We start from the raw sequence: 23,385 nt of genomic DNA on the forward strand, positions 1-23,385 counted from the left end.
ATAATACCAAAACAATCCACTGCAATTAGACATGCAAGTAATAAAAAATACACAAATATTAGATGTTTTCAACATACCAGTGTGATTATAAAGGCTGGCTTTTTTTTGTTGAACACCAAGAAACATTTGTTCAATTGATTTCTGAAGGTTATGTTGGTCATCACATCTGGTACCTACAGAATCTTAAAGCAACAACAATAATACAAGTAAATTATTATGATGTCTTGCAAGTTCAAGTTCATTTAAATCACTGTTAACAGTGTCAAAGGAGTTTTACAAGCCCACAAGTTTATATCAGACAAAAACAGGACAGCGCCCCCTTACTTAATCCATATGCATGGCAAAGATTCTCACTTATACAATTGCAGTATTAGTAAACTACTTAGAAGAATGTCCATAAAATACTGTACCGTCAGTAGCCCACTGTCTGACATCATGTACCCACTGATGCACGATGTTCTCAGGACACCCCAGTTCACTGCTCAAATCCTCCAGTTTCTGAGACTCAGCCTCAGCCTTTTTCAAAGTCTGGTGTAAAAAAAAGATTTTTGACTTTGCAATCTTAAAAAGTGAGGAAAATTGAGAAAAGCTTTGTATACATAACTCAGACATAACATAATACCTTGATGTATCTGCTGGATAGTGCAAGATGAAGGCCTTCCCACTTCTGTCGGCTCCACCCAATAGCATGGACAGTTCGCATATCATTCCTGGCTTTAAACAACAAAATGATGTGATGGAGGAAAGTCCCATTAATGCTCATGGTATTGCAGTTCATTCACGCATTGACAATTGATTTTTCATTTAAGAGAGATGTAATGCAGTTTTATTAATGTACTGTATGTTAGAATATTTACAGCTGTATATTTGCCATATTATACAATATTTGTAATCTCAGTACAAAGTATTAGACAGTTAGAATAAAAAGACATAAAAGACAGGTTTCCTAAAATAATATAAATGAGCAATAATGACCAGATTTTGTCATGTACTGAGTTGTGAGGGCACAACGAGACAAGTAGCTGTTGACCATTTCGACCTCCTCCCCTGCAGTTGTGCCAGCACCTTCCTGATTTTTGCCACTCCAGATTATCTTACAAATCAGCATGGCACTTAAATTATAGTCATATACAGTGTATTATATAAGTAATAAAAAAAAAAATATTTTAAAATGGTATGATAAAGAATATGCAGTACCTCACACTTGGTTGAATGAGCCTTGGCATGCATGACAGAAAGGAATGGTCTCATCTGCAGTAAAGGTCTGAGGTCCAACATGGAGACGGCCAACTTCTCAAGGTAAGGCCAATACTTGCAAGCAATATCTGTGCAATAGAACTGTCCGTTTGTGGCTGCTTGGAGCTCCTTCTGCAGGTACAGCGGATAAGCAAATATTTCCCCCCTGTACATGTTAAGAGCCTTGAGTAGCACTCCATGTCTGCAGACAACCACCTCAAGGCCCTCTTCATCCAGTTTGCTTGCTCTTCTGGCCGTTTCGCGTGCAGCAGACCACTGACTGGCTCCACAGATCCCTTTGCCGGCAGTCTGCATGACACAATAATTCTGGTTAAACTGAAAGTTGCTATTTTTCCTAACTAGTTACTTCATCCATCAGGATGAGTCCGGTTACATCACACCAACTGGCATCTTTGTAATGATCGGTGACAAAGGTTTACTTTCAAACTACTACTAAAGAGCAGCTTCAGAAAATGCATCTTCTACTTTCTCTACTCTAGCTACACAAACTAGTTGAAAGGCAGGGTGACAAACTGCATGCATAGTCACTATCTCTTGCAGAGATCTGCTATTACATAATGAATGACTAAACTAGCCACTTTGGATGCCACCACACTTACCATTATCTAATTTAAACCTCAACACAAGATTGCTTGAAAGAGTGCACCATGCTCAAAGTGCTAGTAACAAACTAAGTGTATTATATAAGCTTACACCAACTAGGGATAAATTATATATTTAATAAAACAATCATACATTGCAAATTCTGGATATAAATCAAAGGTGCAAAAAAATACATATTTTACTAACACTTTTGATTTTACTCCTGATCTCATCGACAAAATGGTGTACATCAGTGTACTTGGCAATGAAGGTGCCATCAAAATAGGGTTCCTCTGACCTTGATAGAATAAGAAAAAATATATGTTCAGTGTCAGACATTATATGTTCTGTTAATTTTACATTAAGTAAAACAACTACAAGTGTAAAACAACTAACCCTTTTGACTGCCGAAACCGGTACACTTTTCTGTTGCCATCTGCCATTTTCTCACACTGGCACTGGCAGAATGTGTATCCCATGAAGCTTCTGTGGAATACGTCTCCATGTATTTTCCCTGCACAGTCGATTAGTAAAGAGTAAAATGAAATAGCTACACTAATATTCTCTCATCTCTACTTGAGGCAACTTTGATCTACACTGATCTCACCCTTCCAGAGAGACAGGTCCTCCTCTCCAACATCCGCAGAAAACCTTGTCTAGATAAACCTGGTGCAACAGTTTTCATTTCTTCAAATGAGCTGAAGACATCTATGGAAAACAGCGTGTCAGCATTCACAGATGCCGGCCAATACCCACTGCTTATTAGGTCGCTCATGTCAGGTGTCCAATGTGCCAGACATAATCTGCACAGCAAGTTTGGCAAGTGCAAATCATACCGACCTAAAATCAAAAAGTAGAACATTGTAACACACAAGGGGACAAGAATAAATAAAAATATAAAGCATAATTCATACCATTTATGCAAACCAAAATGATTGCTCTGCCAGCTGATTCTGTGACGTTTGAAGGGTCGCAAGTACATAACTGGACAGGTCTCACTGTAGGCAATAAACATACTGAAAAGAGAAGTGAAAAAATGAGTGAGAAAGCATTAAAAATATGTCCAATTAAGACAATAAAAGTAAAAAATAAAAAATAAAATCACTTTTTAAAAAAAAGGTTCAGGGCCCGGTTTCCCGATAACGCTCACTCTTAGCCTGCTAAGAAGACTCGAAAGATATATCTTACCAAAGTAGTTTATGTTTTTAAGTGTGTTCCCCGAAGTGTCTCTTGGAAGCTTCTTAAATCGCTGCCGCTTAAGTTCAACTTAACAAAGGCGCTGTCCCAAGTGAAGGTGCTGAATTAGTTGGCATCGATTGCTCAGGAATCGATTTTACACTTCACACGGTGCATTACAGCGTTAAGAAAGACAACACGTTCTATCCAAATGAAACATTCCTCAAATTATTCCAGTAACTTTTATTTTAACATAGTGTAAGTTATCAGTAAAATATAGCCTATTAATTAAATGGTTAAATTGTCAGTAATATGTTCACACAATATGTTGTGACGGGTAGACGAACCGGGTATCCCTCGCTAATCATCCACCCTCCTTATCCCGTTGTGCCACTTGTGCAGCTTCTTTACATGGGTTTAACGACTTCTAAAAATTATGTAATTATGCTCTATCTATGAGATACCTTATTTATCCAGAAGGAAATTAAACAGTGTCATTCTAAGTGCACATTCAGATATAAAGTCTCATTTGAAGAGGCTGCGTAAAGACATTAGTTTGTAATGTACATTATCTGTGTGTTTGACTTAAAGCTATGCATGAGGCAAAGCAGTGGAAAGGGAATCCTCTGACAACCATGTGACCTGCGTTCAATGCCCTATAAATGAATGAAGATGAATCAGCTATGAGACGTGGTCATTTGGGCATATGTCAATTTTTGATGCAGAAATTCTAACGTGTACGCTCCTTTGTCAACATTAACCCTTAAAGAGTTTCTGTATCTTGGGGGATACAGTCATTTAACAGGCTGTGGGGGGAAGGGCCATGGGGGGAGGGGCATTATGTGGTTGCAGTTGATGAGAAACACTGATGGGGTGATGGGTCATGTAATCAGGTCATGTGACTTTATGCCAACATTCCAAATATTTGTATCAAAATCCAAAATGGCAGCATACGTGGACAAAGACACTGGCTATAAGGGAAGTGTTTTTATATTTTTCACGATTGTGATATTTTAGAGAGATTTTGTTTTAGAAAATAGTTTTTTAAGGATAGTTTTACATGTTCTTGTGGATATTTTTTAAATAATCTTCTCACAACTTTGATTATCAGGCATTGAATGCCTGTATCCTGGGGGATACATTGCCCATATAAGGGTATTTAACAGGGCTGATCACTCACAGATATTCTTATGTTTTGAGGCCTGTTCTCTACAGATATTGAATATGATAAAGGGTTTTCTTTAACTTGTAGTGTAGTGTAGTGTAGTGTAGTGTAGTGTAGTGTAGTATAGTGTAATGTAGTGTAGTGTAGTGTGGTGTAATGTGGTGTAGTGTAATGTAGTGTAGTGTAGTGTAGTGTAATGTAGTGTGGTGTAATGTGGTGTAGTGTAGTGTAGTGTAGTGTAGTGTGGTGTAGTGTAGTGTAATGTGGTGTAGTGTAGTGTAGTGTAATGTGGTGTAGTGTAATGTAGTGTGGTGTAATGTGGTAGAGTGTAGTGTAGTGTAGTGTAGTGTGGTGTAATGTGGTGTAGTGTAATGTAGTGTAGTGTAGTGTAGTGTAGTGTAATGTAGTGTGGTGTAATGTGGTGTAGTGTAGTGTAGTGTAGTGTAGTGTGGTGTAGTGTAGTGTAATGTGGTGTAGTGTAGTGTAGTGTAATGTGGTGTAGTGTAATGTAGTGTGGTGTAATGTGGTAGAGTGTAGTGTAGTGTAGTGTAGTGTGGTGTAATGTGGTGTAGTGTAGTGTAGTGTAGTGTAATGTGGTGTAGTGTAGTGTAGTGTAGTGTAGTGTAGTGTAGTGTAGTGTAGTGTAATGTGGTGTAGTGTAGTGTAGTGTAGTGTAGTGTAGTGTAGTGTAGTGTAGTGTAGTGTAGTGTAATGTAGTGTAGTGTAGTGTAATGTGGTGTAGTGTAGTGTAGTGTAGTGTAGTGTAGTGTAGTGTAGTGTAGTGTAGTGTAATGTGGTGTAGTGTAGTGTAATGTAGTGTAGTGTAGTGTAATGTGGTGTAGTGTAGTGTAATGTGGTGTAGTGTAATGTAGTGTGGTGTAATGTGGTGTAGTGTAGTGTAGTGTAGTGTGGTGTAGTGTAGTGTAGTGTAATGTGGTGTAGTGTAGCTAGTACGAGTACTGTGAGTAGTGTAATGTAGTGTGTGTATGGTAGTTTAGCTGTAGCTAGTCGAGTAGCTATAGCTACTAGCTGTAGTAGTACATGAGGAGTAGCTAGTAGCTAGTGTCAGTGTAGTACTAGTACGATAGTGTGGAGTACCATGAGTGTAGCTGATAGCTGTACGTGTAGTGTAGTGTAGTGTAATGTGGTTAGTAGTAGTAGCTAGTGTCATAGTGGAGTACTAGTACCAGACTAGTGTGGTTACCTGAGGTAGTGTACGTGTACGAGTAGTTTAGTTTAGTGTAGTGTACTGTGGTGTACGAGTAGCTAGTACGAGTACCATGAGGTGTAGCTGATAGCTAGAGTACGAGTAGAGTACTTGTAGTGTGGTTACCATAGTGTAGCTAGTACCAGTAGCTGTGAGTATACCATGAGGTTACGTGTAGCTAGTAGCTAGTACTAGTACTAGTACATAGTGGAGTACGAGTAGCTGTAGTGTACCATGAGGAGTAGTGTAAGTACGAGTGGTCGTATGTGTCAGATGCTAGACGTTACGAGTACGATTCTACGATACGTGTAGTTACGATATTAGTACTGTAGCTAGTAGCTGTCCATGAGGAGTACGAGTAGCTAGAGTAGCTAGTAGTGTAGTGTAGTGTTGTGTAATGTGTTTAGCTAGTACGTAGACTAGTACTAGTACCATGTAGTGTACGTGATCACTATAGTAGTGTAGCAATTAGAGGCAAATTGTTGCCAGATTATAATTATCAAAAGTGATGCCAATTATAGATTGACAATCATTAATGCTTTAATGACATTAGAAAATAGCCAAGGCTAATTAGCACCATTTTAGTTCTAATAACAAATAAAGTCAACTTCATAAATAGTCCTGTATCCATTGCGGACATTTTTTTTATTAGTATATATATCATTATATATAGCATAAAATCATTGTTGAGCCACAACATTGTCAACATACCATAGTTTGACTTGCAAACAACTCTAAGAGAGAGCTTACGAATGGTCTGGACCAACCTTACGAAAGTGTGACTTACAGAAGATATACTTAGCGTACGAACATGTCGGGAACCGTGCATTAAGGTTAAGAGAGAACTTAAGTACTAGGTTAAGAACTACTTAGAGATAAGAATGCTTTGGGAAACCGGGCCCAGAACACTACCTTGATTGGCCAGTGTATATTTGCCCTCTTTTTGTACACAGCACACTGTTGGCTCAATGGGCTTGTAAATTCCCAAAATGCAGGACTCCCTGTTATGGAGGGTGAGTTTTTTGTGTATGTGTGTGTCACAATCCATACACAGCCACTCTTGGGGCATGCAGTCTCTGCAGCGAATGACGGCAGGAGATGTGCAGTGGCTGCAGTTATTTTCTGGAGCCACATTGCAGGACAGCAAGCAGTTGATGTGATGGGACCTTGCTTTCCGCCACTCATCTTGGGCTACAGATTGGCGCAAGCACCATGATGTGGATGTCGAAGGATACTTGCTGGTGCCTTGAACATCTGCTGAGGTCAGAATGTCCTGCAGTTTCTGCATCTCACTGTCTAAAAGACAGAAATAAGAAAATAATCATTCCTTTCACGCTTATTGCTAACTTGCTTAATTACAGTAAGGTCAGGTGTCATCTTACCAAATGAGTGTTGAGAGCAGTTTGATTGGGTAACTGTGGGAACCACCTCAGATGACTCAAAAGGAGTAGTTCCCTCACTGCCAACAACGGAAACAACTGAAAAGATAGATAGAAAGGAACGAGATAACAATTTTCATGTCTTACAAGCATATAATACAGTGTTCATTAGTGACTTAAGGCTATAATAGGCTAACTGACATGTCTGACAATTCCATTAATCTCTATACGTTTTTTTTTCCTCATTATATGGACATAATATTGAACTGTTAGCAGCATGAACCTGACACCGATTGCTTCACTTCCACTTAATTTCTTTGGAATTGCTTAGCATTACAGTGAAGTCAATAACATAAGTAACACATCCACCACCATGTTGTGTTTCTGATGGCACAGTTTAACAAGTAAGTGAGGATAGGAGCAGGCTTCACTTAATGCATATACTTATAAACTTTAAGAGTGCTGGCCTGGATAATTAGAATACGTAAAGTAGGAGAGAGGCCGCACTATGCATATATACTTTTATTTGCACAGACGCGTTTCGGCGCTTGCCTTCAGTGCAAATGAAAGTATATATGCATAGTGCGGCCTCTCTCCTACTTTACAGTTTAACATCGAGTATTCAAAGGAAAATTATTAAAAAACGGAAACAGAAATCCTTTTAAGTTTTACCATGGAAAAAAATAAAGGAAAAAGCTGTGCACTGGAAGCCCCACAGTTTGGTGGTCTATGTTTCAAAAGTGACACAAAACCATATTTATGTTACCTAACAAATAGCAAGCTGAATTCTGTATACAATGGGCACAGTTATACTTAGTTAAGAAAGATTGGGTGGGTAATCACAAATAATCCTGGAAGACATGGACTACCTGTAGCTGAAGCACGTTTTCGTGTCTCTCCACTTCTGCTTCTTTTTAGCAGTGGACGTCCTTCAGCATCTCTCTCCACCCATCGGACATTACATTTACTGCCTTTAGCAGATGGTGCTTTGCCCTTCGCTTCCTTTGCCTTGCATGACAGAAAGTGAGCATTGTATGATAACACTGAAATACAGCCAACTCTTGAGCAGTTCATTCAAATTTTGCACTCTAATTCCCGCTCTTTAGTATTATTACCAATACTGGAAGATCACTGTCTCAAAAAAAATACTCACTTTGGTTTGGTTTTGAGTCTGCAATGAAAATAGCATCATCTGCTCTCCCTCTGTCTTGCTGAGCAGCCATTTCAAAGATACTATACTGGAAAGGAAGATAAAAACACGGTCAGACAAAAAGAATTGAGGACAGAGTATAGGATATATAAAACTACATTTTTAAAAATGTTTTGGACAGTGAGAGATAGAGTAAGGTGAAAGAAAAATAAAGAATAGAGTAACAATACTTACTTGAAGACAGTGAAGCTTTACAAGAAAGAAATTGTGTGTGAGAGAGAGAGAGAGAGAGAGAGAGAGAGAGAGAGAGAGAGAGAGTGTGAGAGAGTGTGTGTGAGAGAGAGAGAGAGAGAGAGAGAGAGAGAGAGAGAGAGAGTGTGTGAGAGAGTGTGTGAGAGGACTGGAGTATTAGGAGTGGCTCTTAAAAGAGCCGTTGGTTTTCTTATGAAGAGATACAGGTGGCGGTAACAGGGAAGGATGGTGGGTAAAAACAGGAGCTGTTGGACAAAGGAAAACAAAAACATAGTTAATTCTCTTACAGCAAGGCTTCCTGGATTTGTATGGTTACCGTAGTAAAACCATTGTTAATTTTTTTAAAGACTGCCACTGTTGTACCCCAATAGGTAAAACCTTTGCACATTTTCTTCTGACAGATTTATTAACAACAATTACAGAACATAACACAATCCATTTGAACTTTAACGATCAATCAAAATAAATTTAATTGCACAAACTAGCAAAATTATAGTAAATGTTACATGTTACATGCTAGTTTTCAAAAGTTTGGGGTTGGTAAGATGTTTAATGTTGGAAGAAGTCTAATCTGCTTACCAAGGCTGCATTTATTTGATCAAAAATACAGTAAATCTTTGTAAAAACAAATATTGTGAAATACTATTGCAATTTAAAACAATATGTTAAAATGTAATTTATTCCTGTGATCAAAGCTGAGTTTTCAGCATCATAATTATTAGGACAGCATTTACATGAAATATATATATTTGTGTAACAATGTAAAAGCTTTTACTGTCACGTTTAATCAATTTAATGCATACTTTCTGAATAAAATAAATTCGTGCTAAATAAATAAAATTACTGGTTTAAAAAAAAAAAACACCTTAGGATCGACATGTTTTATGTGTGGATAGATCCTTTAGAATAGATAAGTTAGGCCTACAACATCAGTATCGATATTTCAGGATCGAAATCCGCACATATCATCATCAAGCAGCGGGGTTTATCTAAAGTTACTTCCCATCGCCCATAACAACTTCTTATAAACGTAATATAACCTAATATGCAGTCACTGCAGCTTTCTGTGATTAATTAAGTAGCCAATTAATATCAATTTCTATTAACGTTATTGACCACGGTAACGTTAACAGCACCATAGATTAAAAAGCTCCACAGTCCACACACACACACACACACATAACGTTAGGCTACAGCAACGTTAGATTTTCTTAAATTACAGAACCATAATAACAAATATGGCTTTGACCGACCGGAACGACGCGGGAAATTTGGATGCAATATATCGCTTCTCTCTTTGGTCCGTGGGGAGTTGTTGGCATTGAGGAAATTATCGCCCCCTGCTGGTACTCACCCTTCATTCATGCGTGTCATTTTCACGCCTTGAGGAGGCAAACACGCATCCGCTAGTGGACCAGCGTGTGTATTACACGCTTTAGCGTGATACCGGTGAACTTGAGAAAATACATAATTTATCATAACTGAAAAGAGTATTGGACTTATGACGCGGCCCTGGGGTGTACCATTTTCTACCATATATCTCCCAGATAAAACTTTCCCAATTCTGACTTGAATAAATCTATCAAATACAAAATCTTTAATCCAATTATAAAATTCTACCTGTTATTCCTATCCTATCAAGCTTGATCATTAACCCCTCTTTCCAAACCATGTCATATGCCTCTTCGACATCAGAGAAGACTGCCATCACTGACTCCTTATTAACCTGAGCTTTCTTAACATCTGTTTCCAAACATATAATGGGGTCCATAGTTCCTCTTCCTCTCCTGAAACCACTCTGATGAGGAGATATAATTCCTCTACTTTCCAAATAAAATGCTATTCTCTCTTTCCTATATGTGAGGTCAATGCTATTGGCTGATAATTCTCTGGATTTGACGGGTCCTTTCCTAGGTTTCCTAATAGGAATAATCACTGACTCTTTCCATCCAATAGGCATCTTAGAGCAAGCGGTTTGTGAATCCTACATTGAACTTTGGGATTTGAGAAGCAGTCTTCAGTTAAATAAAGGGAACACAGCAAAAGTTTAGGATTATACTGCTGTGATATCTTGGTAAAGATTAACTTTAACCACTGATTCTTCACATGCTCGTCCTTGGGCAGTGAAAAAAAAACTGGCTTCACCTTCACATTATAGAGCACAGCGCCGTCTTCTCGGCATGATGCTATCCAGTATCCACAGGAATCAGCTGTAGTGTTTGAGGTTCAAGTTTTCCCTGGTGTTTGTCATAGACTGTAAAAAAAGATGGATGACGGCCCTTCGCTCTCTTCCATTGGTGAGAACTGAAGCCGCCAGTGTCCGGATATGGCGCTGATATCTTGGGGCTTGAGTCTGCACAGTAGCGATCTCGGGACCAGGCCTGGGGTGCTTCTCAATATCCCTCCTCGTCTCCTCGCTCCTCCGTCCTCCATCCTATGACCCGGAAACCGATCGAGCTCAGCCATCTTAAAGGACATCTCAATTCTCTAATTGCACCATGAGGAGTCGAGGATCGAGGAGTGAGGAGGCTTCCAGAGGAGTCATGAGCGAGGATACACAGGTGTATCCTACGCGGAAGAGTTTTATTGACTAAACGTGACACGCGTATAAACTCTCCTCCCCCTTCACATCAGTCACAATCATTTTAATTTATACTTTACCTTTGCAGTTTATATAAACCACACATCTCACATTTTTCAACAAGGCATTATTATTATTTAGTATGATTTTTTTAAATAGCCAAACTTCAACAACATACTGTAAGGGCAGATCCTTTGAGCGCTGCTGATGACGCAGTGAAGTGACGCTCGAGTGATCAAGTATTCCAATGTATAAAAAAAGCTTTCATTCGATTCCTCCGTCCTCCTTTTCTTTCCTTGCGTCCTTCCCTCGTATCCTACAGGGGGTGGAGCTGAAGACACAAGGAAAGGAAACGAGGATGCACAAATAAGAATTGAGAAGCACATCTGGGGTCTCATTTCTAAAACTGTGCGTAGGAACCTTACTAAAAGTGTACGTGCGCCCGAAAGCTAAAAATGGCGTATGCCCAAAAATATTCAGACTAATAAAACCGTTCGTACGCCAGAACCTACGCAGAATTCACTTTATAAATCCCAGTCAGCGGAAGATTGTGCGCACATGCGTCTCCACCCCGAAATAACCATATATGGAGCTTACAACGCCTAGTTTTACTATATGCAGATCCTCATCTGCATATCATTTGCATATGATTATTCATCCACGTGATAACGTTTAACGGTACAAGACACATTACATTAATAAAAATCAAGTAGTTGCCTATCCTTGCCTTGTTTTTGAATGCATAAATCAAATAGTGTAAAATACTTTTAAGAGAAAGTTTTTCTCAATCTTTTCCACTGGCCAGATTGTATTTTTAATTGATTTATATTTTTAATGGAAACACATAGGCCTTGGGCATTAATTGCACGAAACTATTTTCTCAGACAATCTGGTATTATCATGATAAGCAATTATCTCTGTGGTTAAAACATTAAAACACAGCACGCCACAGGATTTCATGTTTAGGTGTTTAACTCCATTAATTTGAATGGCATATTTAATCTAAATGTTTATATCAGAAGTAAAACATAGTTTAAATTATTTTATTTATTTAAACTGTTATTTGCATCAGTTTCACTAAACGGCCCAAAGCGCTCGCTGGCGCGGACATTTAAGAAGGAATGGATATTTGCTTCAAGTGACAGGCTTGGTCAGTGAAATTATATTTGTATTATCTTTCTGTATATGTTTAATTTTCTTTAGATTTTCAGTCTAAAAGTGACCAAAAAGACATTTAACTCCACCTCACCATTGGTGTCGCCAAACTGCTCCATCTCTAAAACTTTCGTACGCATGGGGCAGAGTTTGGCTTCACGCTTTGGCTTCACTTTTCAGGGCTTGTGCGGCACGCTTGGTGTCTGCGCATGCAGTAAGTGAGCAGGCAATATAATGTTTAGTCTTGACGTCACAACGAAGTGGCTTATGACTCGTTTGAAAGACGATTCATTTAATTGTCTCAGTAAACTCTTACTTTTGAAAGACAATAACTTTATATACGGTGCACTTTCAGATTTAAAACTTTGCAGGATGTTTTCATTCATGTTACACACTACAAGAAAATCCATAATAGGGGCCCTTTAATATAATAAAGTTTGTAGTCACCATGATGGAGATCAGTATTTGCTTTAGTTGGTCTCTTGACCCTTGACTTTATAACATTAGTTTTTTTCTGATTGCTGTAATTGTGAATTTATAAAACACATTTGTTTACTCTGATCTCATACTGTGTATAAGATTTGAATGTATGACTAAATAGTTATTATATATCTGAGAATCTACAACATTAATCCAGCAATGTTTCTATAATCAGTTATTCTGATGGATGTTAAAATCACATAATGCATAAAGACATATTTAACTCCCGCTTGATTCAGACACACACAGACATCAACAATCAGCATATGAATCTCAAAAATGGGACAATCAAAAGTCTCATGTAGCAATGCATGCTGGGTTCCAGGATAGTATAACACTCCCAGCATGCACTGCAGTATGAATAAATATATAAATAAATGATTGCCACCATTGTTGAGAGATGTGCTGATTTTTGATATCTCTGTGTTTCTACAAGACAGTGTAGCTCTGTGTCTATGGCTGTGTGGGATGCGTTAAAAATATTGTCACTATAATCGATTGCTGTAGTTTTACAGTGGTGTTGAAGTAACACTTTTGATACAGTATTAAATTCTGAATGTGCTTAATAAGTAGATGGTAGAATAAGTAGGTGGTTGGGCATGAAAACATAATGTCTGCCTCCAGGATGAATAATGCCACTGTTGCATTTCTCAGTACTGTTAAAAAGGCGAACGAACTAGTTGAGACAGGGATAGTTATTGATGATCTTTTTAACCCTGTACTTCCGCTTTCTACACCATCAAAGAAAGTTACGTTATCCAATGTACCACCGTTTTTAAGTGATGAGATATTAGCTAAAGCTTTGTCTCGTTATGGCAAACTGGTCTCTCCCATTAAAAAGATCCCTATCGGTAGTGGATCGCCTTTACTAAAACATGTCGTTTCGTCTACATGAGTATGAATGACGATGCTGATTTAGATCTGTCTTTGCACTTTCGGGCTGATGAGTATGATTACATTATTTACGTAACAACTGACAACAAAGGGATAATGCGTGTATGTCTTTTCAGCGCTCCAGTGAAGTTCACTTAATTTGTTGGAATTTAGTTGCAATATTTCTTTTAAGCTTTACGCTTAATCTGACTCCAATTTCAAATGATAATCAAATTTAGATGGTGTTTCTTATTAGAAAATAATCATAAATATTGATTATGAAGTAATTTAGATCTTTGATTATTCTGGGTATCCCATATTTTCAATGATTAATTCATTAAGGGACCCGATGCCGCACAGAGTCACATGCCCCGGGTTTACGTGGATCTCACGGACACAGCTTCGCCAGTCTGATCTTGGTCAGAGGGTGCAGGGTTTGCTAATACCTCTTAAGTCGGTTGCCTACTGATCACTCATACAAAAAAGTGTAGTTTATTTAGCCACTTCTGTACAACTTGCCAAGTCAGTGATAGACAGAAATCAAAAGGTCTTCAGATGACGTGCCTTCTGCTCCGTTCATATGCGCCTTTAGTTTGACCTATCCTGGACACAGAGCTGTGGTAGCGCCAGCCTCCTCATAATCTACTAAAATAATGATTTCAGAAAACTTCAGAATAAATCAAGATGTAGCATTTATTTGTCAGGTAAAATTGTATCATGCCAATTACGCAAGTAAATGATTAAAAGCCAATTCAGAAATAATAAATACATGACATAATTTACTCAAAGATGACTCTAAAAGTAAGCAATACATTCCTGACAGAGACACACAGTGGTGTGTGAGCGTTTTCCAATGGGAAAACACTGAAAAAGCACTGAATGGGGGATGTTCCTGGTTACAGGGTCCCGAAGACTGCTCTGTCGCCTATCCTTAAATACCCAGACCAAAACAAAAGGGTTATACAAATATTGTTTAGAGTTTGTTTTGGGTCAATTCATGTACCCCAGCATGTACACCTGGTTTCGGGGGAGAGGGGAGTATTATCAGATATCTTGAAGAGACATCACCCAAAGAGAAGCACAGGATTCTCCGAAGGTTTCAATCTTTCTCATAATACCAATGACCGCAATGAAATTAAGACCATTTTACCAATCGCACCGAGACATTTAAAATGATACATAACATGAAAAGGAAAAACAATAGATTCACAAGATACATCATATGTGATATATAGACAATCTCAGTGAACTTTTAGTGACTTGAGGAGGGAGAGGGGGGATGCATATAAACAAAGAGATAAGTTTGGACAAGACAATGTCATGTGCTCTCGATCTTCTGTCCAGGGTGCGTTTTATTGCAGGGTGAGTTTTGTCTTAGCAGGAAAATCAGTTCTTACAACATTGAAACACCAAGTCAAAGCTGGAAACACACATTTTGCTTCACACAGTTGCCTGCGAATCAATTTTCTTGGCAATCTCTTCTATACTACTAGAGTCTACAAGTTCAAGGCATACAATATAATTTAAAGGTTTCGTTTCTTAAAAGGAAAAGCAGCATTTGTGTAAGAGGGAAGACATCATCACACACACCGTCATCGGGTCATAGCCTCAGTCGAGGTCTCCGGGGTCTTCAATTTCGCTCCATCACCTCGACCCTTCGGCACCACAGTGGGCTCTTTCTCCAGCGCCAGCGCCTCCGGCCGTCCCCACAGTGGAGTCAGGACATGTACCACCATGATCACAGTTCTGGCTGTGGCCTGGACACATCTGACCCTTCAGTTCTGCCTCCTCCTGGTCAGCCGTCCCCCTCCCGAACCTCCTCCTGTATCCTCTTCCGGTTTCTCCTACCCTTCACCAGCCCTTCACCATCCCTTCGCATCTCCTCATCCTCCTCGCCCCTTCTGGGAGGGAGCGTCACGCCACTAACACTCTGTTTTCATTCGCACCGTTTCTCCCTGCCTTGTTTGTTTTCATAGTCACAGATTTAAATTATTAAATTATACTCAAAAATGAAAATTCTAAATTTACCTTCATCAGCTTCGGCCTTTCAAATGTCAAAACTTTACAATCATTTTCTGTTCATCTATTATTTTGCAATTTACACAAATCAAACAAAACTAATATTAACATTGACATCAAAGAGCAATAAGAATATTGAGTTCTTCACAGACAACCAGTCAAAACAGTGATTGTCCTCTTTCTCCTCCAGCAACACTTGCATTAGATTTTCCTTCTGCTAAACTAGATCTGTGTGTGATTCCAGTAGAGAGACAAACATCAGCTGAGTGTTTCATTCAATTCAGCTTTATTCACACCTGAGGTCTGACGACACCAGATATGAGACCGAGAGCAGAACTCACACTTTACTCCAGTCAACATCTGCTTCATTTCTCCACACAAATCACTCTCATCTTCACTGTTATTGCACAGGGGAAAACAGCGCATTATTAACAACACACACTGATCTTGTAATGGGGCATGTTGACACACTAATCTGGGGAAATGAGAAACTCTTTCCATTAAAAACAACAACAACCATTAATTTAATGCAACTTTGTACACTCTAAACATATTAATATTTAATATATTAATATTTTCAATATAATTCAGATGTAGTCTCACATATAAAGGTGTTTAAGGACAATATGTACTATATTTTTACGTAAACCACATTACAGTTTTTAAACTTGTAGAAAATAATATAAAAGTTTTCTAAAACTATATGAAACAAACACGAATACTGCGTACATTTATAAACACTTGATACATGTTTTGTTTTTACATGTTTTTGTTGGTAACACTATTTTACAGTGTCATTGTTACACGTTACATGTATTTACTATAGTAATAACTATAAATTAACCCTAACCCTATAGTACGCACATGTCCTTAATATTACTCAGTACTTAAATATATAATTACACATTAAAATAAAGTGTTTTTTACTTTGACTTTGATTATTTGTCCCAGACTCATTTACTTTCCTGTTCAACAGTTCTTCTGTATTAGATTCAATCCAAACTCTCTTTTGATGAAGATTCATAAAGTGATTCAGTCAAAACTGGACATTAAAAAGCAAACGTGTAAAAACAGTGAAACTCAGGCTGACAAACGTTTATCATGAATGAAAATAACAGTCAAAGATCAACAACTGAAGAAACATGTTCAGCCTGAAACAGGAACAAGCGTTTATTGACCATAAACTACAATAACATGATTAAACTGTAATAAAACATGTGAATTAACAGTGAAATACTGGAGGTGACAGTAGATTAATGTTCATTTCACAGTTATCTCTATGATTATATAGATGATGTGTTATTCATCTCACATTATTGATTATAATAATCCTTTGAGATCCAGCTGTTTTAATCAGATCATCTGAAGGATTTTAATAACACATTGTGCACAAATAAAGTGTGTGAATATCAATAACGGTGATAATGCAGTAACACACACAATCAGTTAAACAACAGGAAAAATCTAAATTTAGTGAGTGTGTGTGTTTATGTAATTACACACTTCTGATAAAAATGAGAAATTGTTAAATGGTTCCACATTTTCTTTGTTTTCTTTTACAGTGTGTGTGTGTGTGTGTGTATCAGTCAGAGTGTGTTTGTTGTTTAATGTGACAGAGACACTGAAGAGTTAACACTATCAAGTGTAAATCCAGCACAGAGGTGTTCAGTGTGTGTGTGTGTGTGTGTGTCAGTGTGTGTTTGTTGTTTAATGTGACACAGAGACACTGAAGAGTTATAATAAACTATAAATCCAGCACAGAGGGGTTCAGTGAATGTGTGTGTGAATGTGTGTAAGTGTGTGAGTGTGTGTGTGTGTGTGTGTCAGAGACACAATCAGTTAAACAACTGGAAAAATGACAATTTAGTGAGTGTGTGTATTTATGTAATTACACACTGAAATTTGGGGAAATGGGAATTTTGGCATTTTCTTTGCAATTTTTTTTTACAGTGTGTGTGTCAGTCAGTGTGTGTGTGTGTGTGTGTTGTTTAATGTGACACAGAGACGCTGAAGAGTTTGAATAAAAAAACCCTGCAAATCCAGAAGAGGGGAATGTGGTGTTGAGTGTGTGTGAGTGTGTCAGTCAGTGTGTGTTTATGTTTAATGTGACACAGAGACACTGAACAATTGGAATAAGGAAGTGTAAATCCAACACAGAAGGAAGAAACTATATGTGTGTGTGTGTGTGTGTGTGTGTGTGTGTCTGTGTGTGTTTAATGTGACAGAGACACTGAAGAGTCTGAATAATAAATACTGTAAATCTAGCACAGAGGGTTCAGTGAATTTGTGTGTGTGTAAGTGTGTAAAGGTGTGAGTCAGTCAGTGTGTGTTGTTTAATGTGACACAGAGATACTGAAGAGTTAACATCATAAAGTCGAAATCCAGCACAGAGGGGTTCAGTGAATGTGTGTGTGAATGTGTGTAAGTGTGTGAGTGTGTGTGTGTCAGAGACGCTGTAGAAGGACAGAGTGCCGGCCGACACGTCCACAAACACTCCTACTCTCTTACAGGATCCTGAACCAGCAGAAACATCAGTGGAGTTACTATTGTGACGGACAGAGAATCCGTGATCAGAGCGTCTCAGACTCCAGGACTTCTCATTATATCCAAACACACAGTCATAACTCCCTCCTTTCCTCTCGATTCCTTTATATGACACTGATATATGAGGATCATCTCCACTCCATTCAGCCTCCCAGTAACAGCGTCCAGTCAGACTCTCTCCACACAGAACCTGACAGCAGTAATACCCATCAAATCTCTCTGGATGATCAGGATACGACTGAATCTCTCTCACACGCATCACCTTTCTGTTCTTCTGAGACAGAACGAGACGAGTGTGTGCTGTGTTTGGATCCAGTGTGAGATCAACGGCATCTGCACACAAGAACACACACATTACAACAGCAACATTTACAACAACACACACTAAAACTGTGTTTGAGGACTTACATCTGTGTAGTCTTGATGTCATCATGAACTCTTTAACTTCTGAACCGTAATCCACACTAGAAAACACACACACACACACACACACACACAAATAATTAAACAAAACTTTAATTAAAGTACACCTATGAGTCGTATTCAATATTAATAAATTAGAGATTTTCTTGTTGATCAAAGGCTTCACACACACACTCCCTCACTCAAGGAAAATAAACAAATTAAAATTCAAACACTAACACACACACTCCCCCCCCCCCCCTCTCTCTCTCTCTCTCTCTCTCTCTCTCTCTCTCTCTCTCTCTGTCTCTCAAATTCAAATGAGCTTTATTGGCATGACTTGTACAGTATTGCCAAAGCACTGGCCATTACATAAGCAATGAACAAATAATCAATAAAGTTAATAAATCAATCAGTAAACAATTGCATGAATACATTTATATAAAAAAAAAACAAAAAAAAAACACCTTTGTACATTTGTACCAACATTCAGACGAGATAAGGATGATTCTGACTTTAGTTGTGTCCACTGGCTGACTCTCATAGTTTGTGGCTGTCACATATTTTTTTTGCTGCTGTTGTGATTGAGCTAGAGTCCTCTCCCAAAATATGATTTGATTTTTCTGATTTTGGTAATGCCATAAAATTTGGTTCTAGTTGTTGGAATCTAGTGAAATAGTCTGATCTAATGCTGTGATTGTGATCACAGTGTATCAGGAAGTGTTCTTCTGTCTCCACCTCTCTCTGAGAGCACAGTGAACACAGTCTCTGTTCACACACACACACACACACACACACACACACACCTCTCTCTGAGAGCACAGTGAACACAGTCTCTGCTCACACACACACACACACACACACACACACACCTCTCTCTACAGACAGACTGTGGTCACTCAACCTGTACTTGGTCAGGGTCTTTCTCATTTTATGCTCTTTCACACAGCTCAGGTATTCTGCTGGTTTATAGTCTCTTTTCAGGTGTAAATAGTGTTCCATCTTCTTTTGTGCTTTAGTAGCATCTTTCCAATAGGAAATGTAATTTTGTTTTTGTAATTTAATAATTTGGTTGGGCCAGATAGTGCTGTGCTGGTCTGGCTGTAGTTTCAGCATCAGCTGTGAGAGTGCGCTCCGGTGCCGGTTCTGCTCCTGACACCGCAGGGCCTCAGCCTGGTATGAGCTCGGGTCACTGCGCTTCAGGTGCTGGTTCTGCTCCTGACACCGCAGGGCCTCAGCCTGGTATGAGCTCGGGTCACTGCGCTCCGGTGCCGGTTCTGCTCCTGACACCGCAGGGCCTCAGCCTGGTATGAGCTCGGGTCACTGCGCTCCGGTGCCGGTTCTGCTCCTGACACCGCAGGGCCTCAGCCTGGTATGAGCTCGGGTCACTGCGCTCCGGTGCCGGTTCTGCTCCTGACACCGCAGGGCTTCAGCCTGGTATGAGCTCGGGTCACTGCGCTCCGGTGCTGGTTCTGCTCCTGACACCGCAGGGCTTCGGCCTGGTATGAGCTCGGGTCACTGCGCTCCGGTGCCGGTTCTGCTCCTGACACCACAGGGCCTCAGCCTGGTATGAGCTCGGGTCACTGTGCTCCGGTGCCGGTTCTGCTCCTGACACCTCAGGGCCTCAGCCTGGTATGAGCTCGGGTCACTGCGCTCCGGTGCCGGTTCTGCTCCTGACACCTCAGGGCCTCAGCCTGGTATGAGCTCGGGTCACTGCGCTCCGGTGCTGGTTCTGCTCCTGACACCGCAGGGCTTCAGCCTGGTATGAGCTCGGGTCACTGCGCTCCGGTGCCGGTTCTGCTCCTGACACCTCAGCGCCTCAGCCTGGTATGAGCTCGGGTCACTGCGCTCCGGTGCCGGTTCTGCTCCTGACACCGCAGGGCTTCAGCCTGGTATGAGCTCGGGTCACTGCGCTCCGGTGCCGGTTCTGCTCCTGACACCGCAGGGCCTCAGCCTGGTATGAGCTCGGGTCACTGCGCTCCAGGTGCTGGTAGAATTTCACAGCTCTTTTCTGGATAGTGATCAACAAGGGGTATTGTCCTAATTCAGCTCTGCACGAGTTGTTTGGTGTCGCTCTGTTTACTTTTAGGATGCTTTTACAAATTTGGGTATGCAGAGTTTCGATTTCCTCTTTTTCCCATTTTGTTAAATCTTGGGTTTTGAGAGGTCCCCATATCTCGCTGCCATACAGAGCAATGGGTTCAATTATTGCTTTTAGGATTTTTAGCCAGGTTTGAATTGGAATTTTATGTCGAATAGTATTTTTAATCATGTAGAAGACTCTCATTGCTTTTGCTTTCAGTTCATTCACAGCCAGATTAAAGTTCCCTGTTGAACTCAGTTTTAGTCCAGATATGTGTATTTGTGGGTGTGTTGGAGGACTTGGTTTCCTGCTCTGAAGACATATTTATTTTCCCTACACCTGGATCTATTTTGAAAAATCATTATTTTTGTTTTTGCGAAGTTAATTTTGAGAGCCCACGTTTGACTGAATGTCTCTACGACGTCGAGGAGCTGTTGTAGTCCCTCTTTTGTTTTTGACAGAATGACTAAATCATCTGCAAAGAGGAGACATCTAATCTCTGAGTCCGTCAGGGTTGGGCCGGGGGCAGTGGATTTATTTAAGGCTTTGGCTAATTCGTTTATATAGATGTTAAATAGAGTGGGGCTCAATGGGCAACCTTGTCTGACTCCTTGATGTTGGGAGAAAAATTCTGTTTGTTTATTTCCTATTTTTACAGCACATGTATTGTTTTTATACATGGTGTTTATCAAATCAAATGTTTTCCCTTCAATCCCATTTCCTAGTAGTTTTAGGAAGTCCTTCGTGCCAGATCGAATCGAAAGCCTTCTCAAAGTCAATAAAGCAAGACTTTGGATTTATTTTGGTAAACATGTTTATCGATGATGGTGTGGAGGGTGTAGATGTGGTCAGATGTTCTGTGTTTGGGCAGAAAACCAATTTGACTTTTGTCCAGAATTTTGTGGGTTTTAAGAAAGTTCTGCAGTCTTGCATTAATAATCGAACAGAATATTTTCCCCAGGTTGCTATTGACACATATGCCTCTGTAATTGTTTGGCTCATATTTGTCTCCTTGTTTAAAGATAGGTGTAATCAGGCCTTGGTTCCAGGAGTCGGGGAAATATCCTACGCTCAAAACAATGTTGAATAATTTGATTATTGCGGTTTTGAATTTGTCGTTGGTGTATTTGATCATTTCGTTTAATATTCCATCAGTGCCACATGCCTTGTTGGGTTTTAATGCATGCAGTCTCTCTGTAAGCTCATCTACTGTGATTGGGAAATCTAGGGGGATCTGATTGTCTTTAATTTTTTCTTTCAGGATTTCTAATTTGGTTTTTAGTTCATTTCGAGCAGGATTTGTTTCAGTTGTTTTGTACAGATTTTCAAAGTGTGTCCTCCATATGTTCCCGTTTTGAATGGCCAATTCTTCCTGTTGTGGTCTATAGAGATTGTTCCAGTTGTTCCAGAAGTTACTGGTATTTATTGACTCCTCCATTGCTTGAAATAATTGTTCTGTGTGTTCTTCCTTTTTTACTCTTAGAGTTTGTTTGTACAGTCTAAGAGCTTCATGATATTGATGGCGGAGTTCTTCATTGTCAGGATCTCTGTGTTTTTGATTTGAAAGATTTCGTACGGATATGTTTGCACTCACTGTCAAACCACATTTCGCTGGTGTTTTTTGGTTTCCTTTTTGATGATTTCTTTTTCAAATTGCACATGGATGCTGTTTGGTGGAATATGTTGGTAATGCCACTTAGTGCCAGATTTATGCCTAATTTATTTTGTGAATATGTGTTAGTTATAAATTTGTCTAATAATAATTTGATAGTTTGGCTTTCTATTGCATTTTGATAATATTCTGTGCTGTTTTTTGTCCACTTGTAGGGTCAGTAAATGAGAGGGCTGTCTGTGTGATTCATTGTTATGAGTTTGTCTTAAATAGAGTGTAATTGTACAGTGGTCTGACAGAGGTGTTTTAGGACTGACTGTGAATGCTCTGAGATGCACTGGGTCAATGTCTGTGATGAAATAATTGACAGTAATGTTGCCCAGGAAAGAATTAAAGGTATAACAACCAAAAGAGTCTCCCCGTATGCGACCGTTCACTATACACAGGCCCAGTGATCGACAGAGCTCAAGTAGACTTCTCCCACTTCTGTTTGTGAATTGGTCATAATTATTTCTGAGCTGGTATGAGGGCAGAGGGTGGCTGGTGTTTGTAATATACTTGTATCCCTGTGTGCTGACAAAGTCTGGTTCATTTCCAGTTCTGGCGTTTAAATCGCCACACATTAACACATTCCCTTTGGTCTGGAAATGGCTAATCTCATCTTGCAGGATGGAGAAGGTTTCTTCACTGTAATAGGGGGACTGGAGGGGAGGTATATAGCACACAAGAATATGTGACGGTCTGTGGAGACGATGTCTTTTTGGATTTTTAACCAAATGTAAAATTTTCCGATTTGTAGTTTTGATTGAGTCTATGAGATTTGCTCTATACCATATCAGCATTCCCCCTGACTCTCTGCCCTGAGTCACCCCTCTTAGTTTCGTTGATGGTAGAACTATTTCCCTAAATTCAATTGGGCAGCCAGTGGACAAATCTCTTACATTCCATGTTTCCTGCAGTATTATGATGTCAGAATCATGAATTTCCTTTTTAAAGTCTGAATGTTGGCTCTTAATACCAAAAACAGAAGACCTCAGTCCTTGAATATTCCAACATGTGACTTTTAGGGAATATGAGCTCATTAAATAATCACATTTGTTATTTCAAAACAAGACAGACATCAGTATATTGAATTGACAAATCAAGAAGAATATATTAATATTATTATGTATCTAAGAATATCTAGGAATATAAATTAAATGCATAAACTAAGTTAAATAAATATGCAAATATATCATATTCATATTATATATATGTATATATATATACACATACACATGCACACTCATATATATACATATACACAAAAAAAATTTTCAAGAAGAATTAATATGAGTTTCTAAGAATCTGATACAAAATAAACAAAATAAAAATACACACATACACATGCATATATATCCATACTTTTTTTTTTTCAAGAAGAATAAATAATAGGTTTCTAAGAATCTGCTTTAAAATAAATAGAAAT

General features: G+C 39.1%; 2 protein-coding genes across 4 annotated transcripts in view; both read right to left on the reverse strand.

Annotated features, from left to right (window-relative positions):
- Positions 1-796: 796 nt before the first annotated feature.
- The window catches only part of LOC311079737 (uncharacterized protein), a 183,357-nt gene continuing 160,768 nt past the window's right edge, over positions 797-23,385 (reverse strand). The window contains exons 2-12 of the mRNA XM_084109395.1: positions 8,151-8,165; positions 7,920-8,004; positions 7,636-7,774; positions 6,770-6,865; positions 6,300-6,683; positions 2,754-2,855; positions 2,447-2,679; positions 2,236-2,353; positions 2,047-2,137; positions 1,198-1,545; positions 797-1,093 (exon numbers count right to left, since the gene is read on the reverse strand). Coding sequence (XP_083965521.1) covers positions 1,248-1,545; positions 2,047-2,137; positions 2,236-2,353; positions 2,447-2,679; positions 2,754-2,855; positions 6,300-6,683; positions 6,770-6,865; positions 7,636-7,774; positions 7,920-7,958 — 1,500 coding nt within the window. The 5' untranslated portion in view covers positions 7,959-8,004; positions 8,151-8,165 and the 3' untranslated portion in view covers positions 797-1,093; positions 1,198-1,247. The remainder of the gene's footprint in view (positions 1,094-1,197; positions 1,546-2,046; positions 2,138-2,235; positions 2,354-2,446; positions 2,680-2,753; positions 2,856-6,299; positions 6,684-6,769; positions 6,866-7,635; positions 7,775-7,919; positions 8,005-8,150; positions 8,166-23,385) is intronic.
- Positions 16,422-23,385, reverse strand: part of LOC311079613 (NACHT, LRR and PYD domains-containing protein 3-like) — a 118,527-nt gene continuing 111,563 nt past the window's right edge. For all 3 annotated transcript variants that reach the window (XM_084109193.1, XM_084109194.1, XM_084109192.1), the window contains 2 exons: positions 18,229-18,284; positions 16,422-18,153 (listed from right to left, as the gene is read on the reverse strand). In XM_084109193.1, the coding sequence (XP_083965319.1) occupies positions 17,552-18,153; positions 18,229-18,284 (658 nt within the window). In that variant the 3' untranslated portion in view covers positions 16,422-17,551. The remainder of the gene's footprint in view (positions 18,154-18,228; positions 18,285-23,385) is intronic.

This window comes from Abramis brama, assembly GCF_963993115.1.
Source record: "Abramis brama genome assembly, chromosome: 1".
Lineage (NCBI taxonomy): Eukaryota > Metazoa > Chordata > Actinopteri > Cypriniformes > Leuciscidae > Abramis > Abramis brama.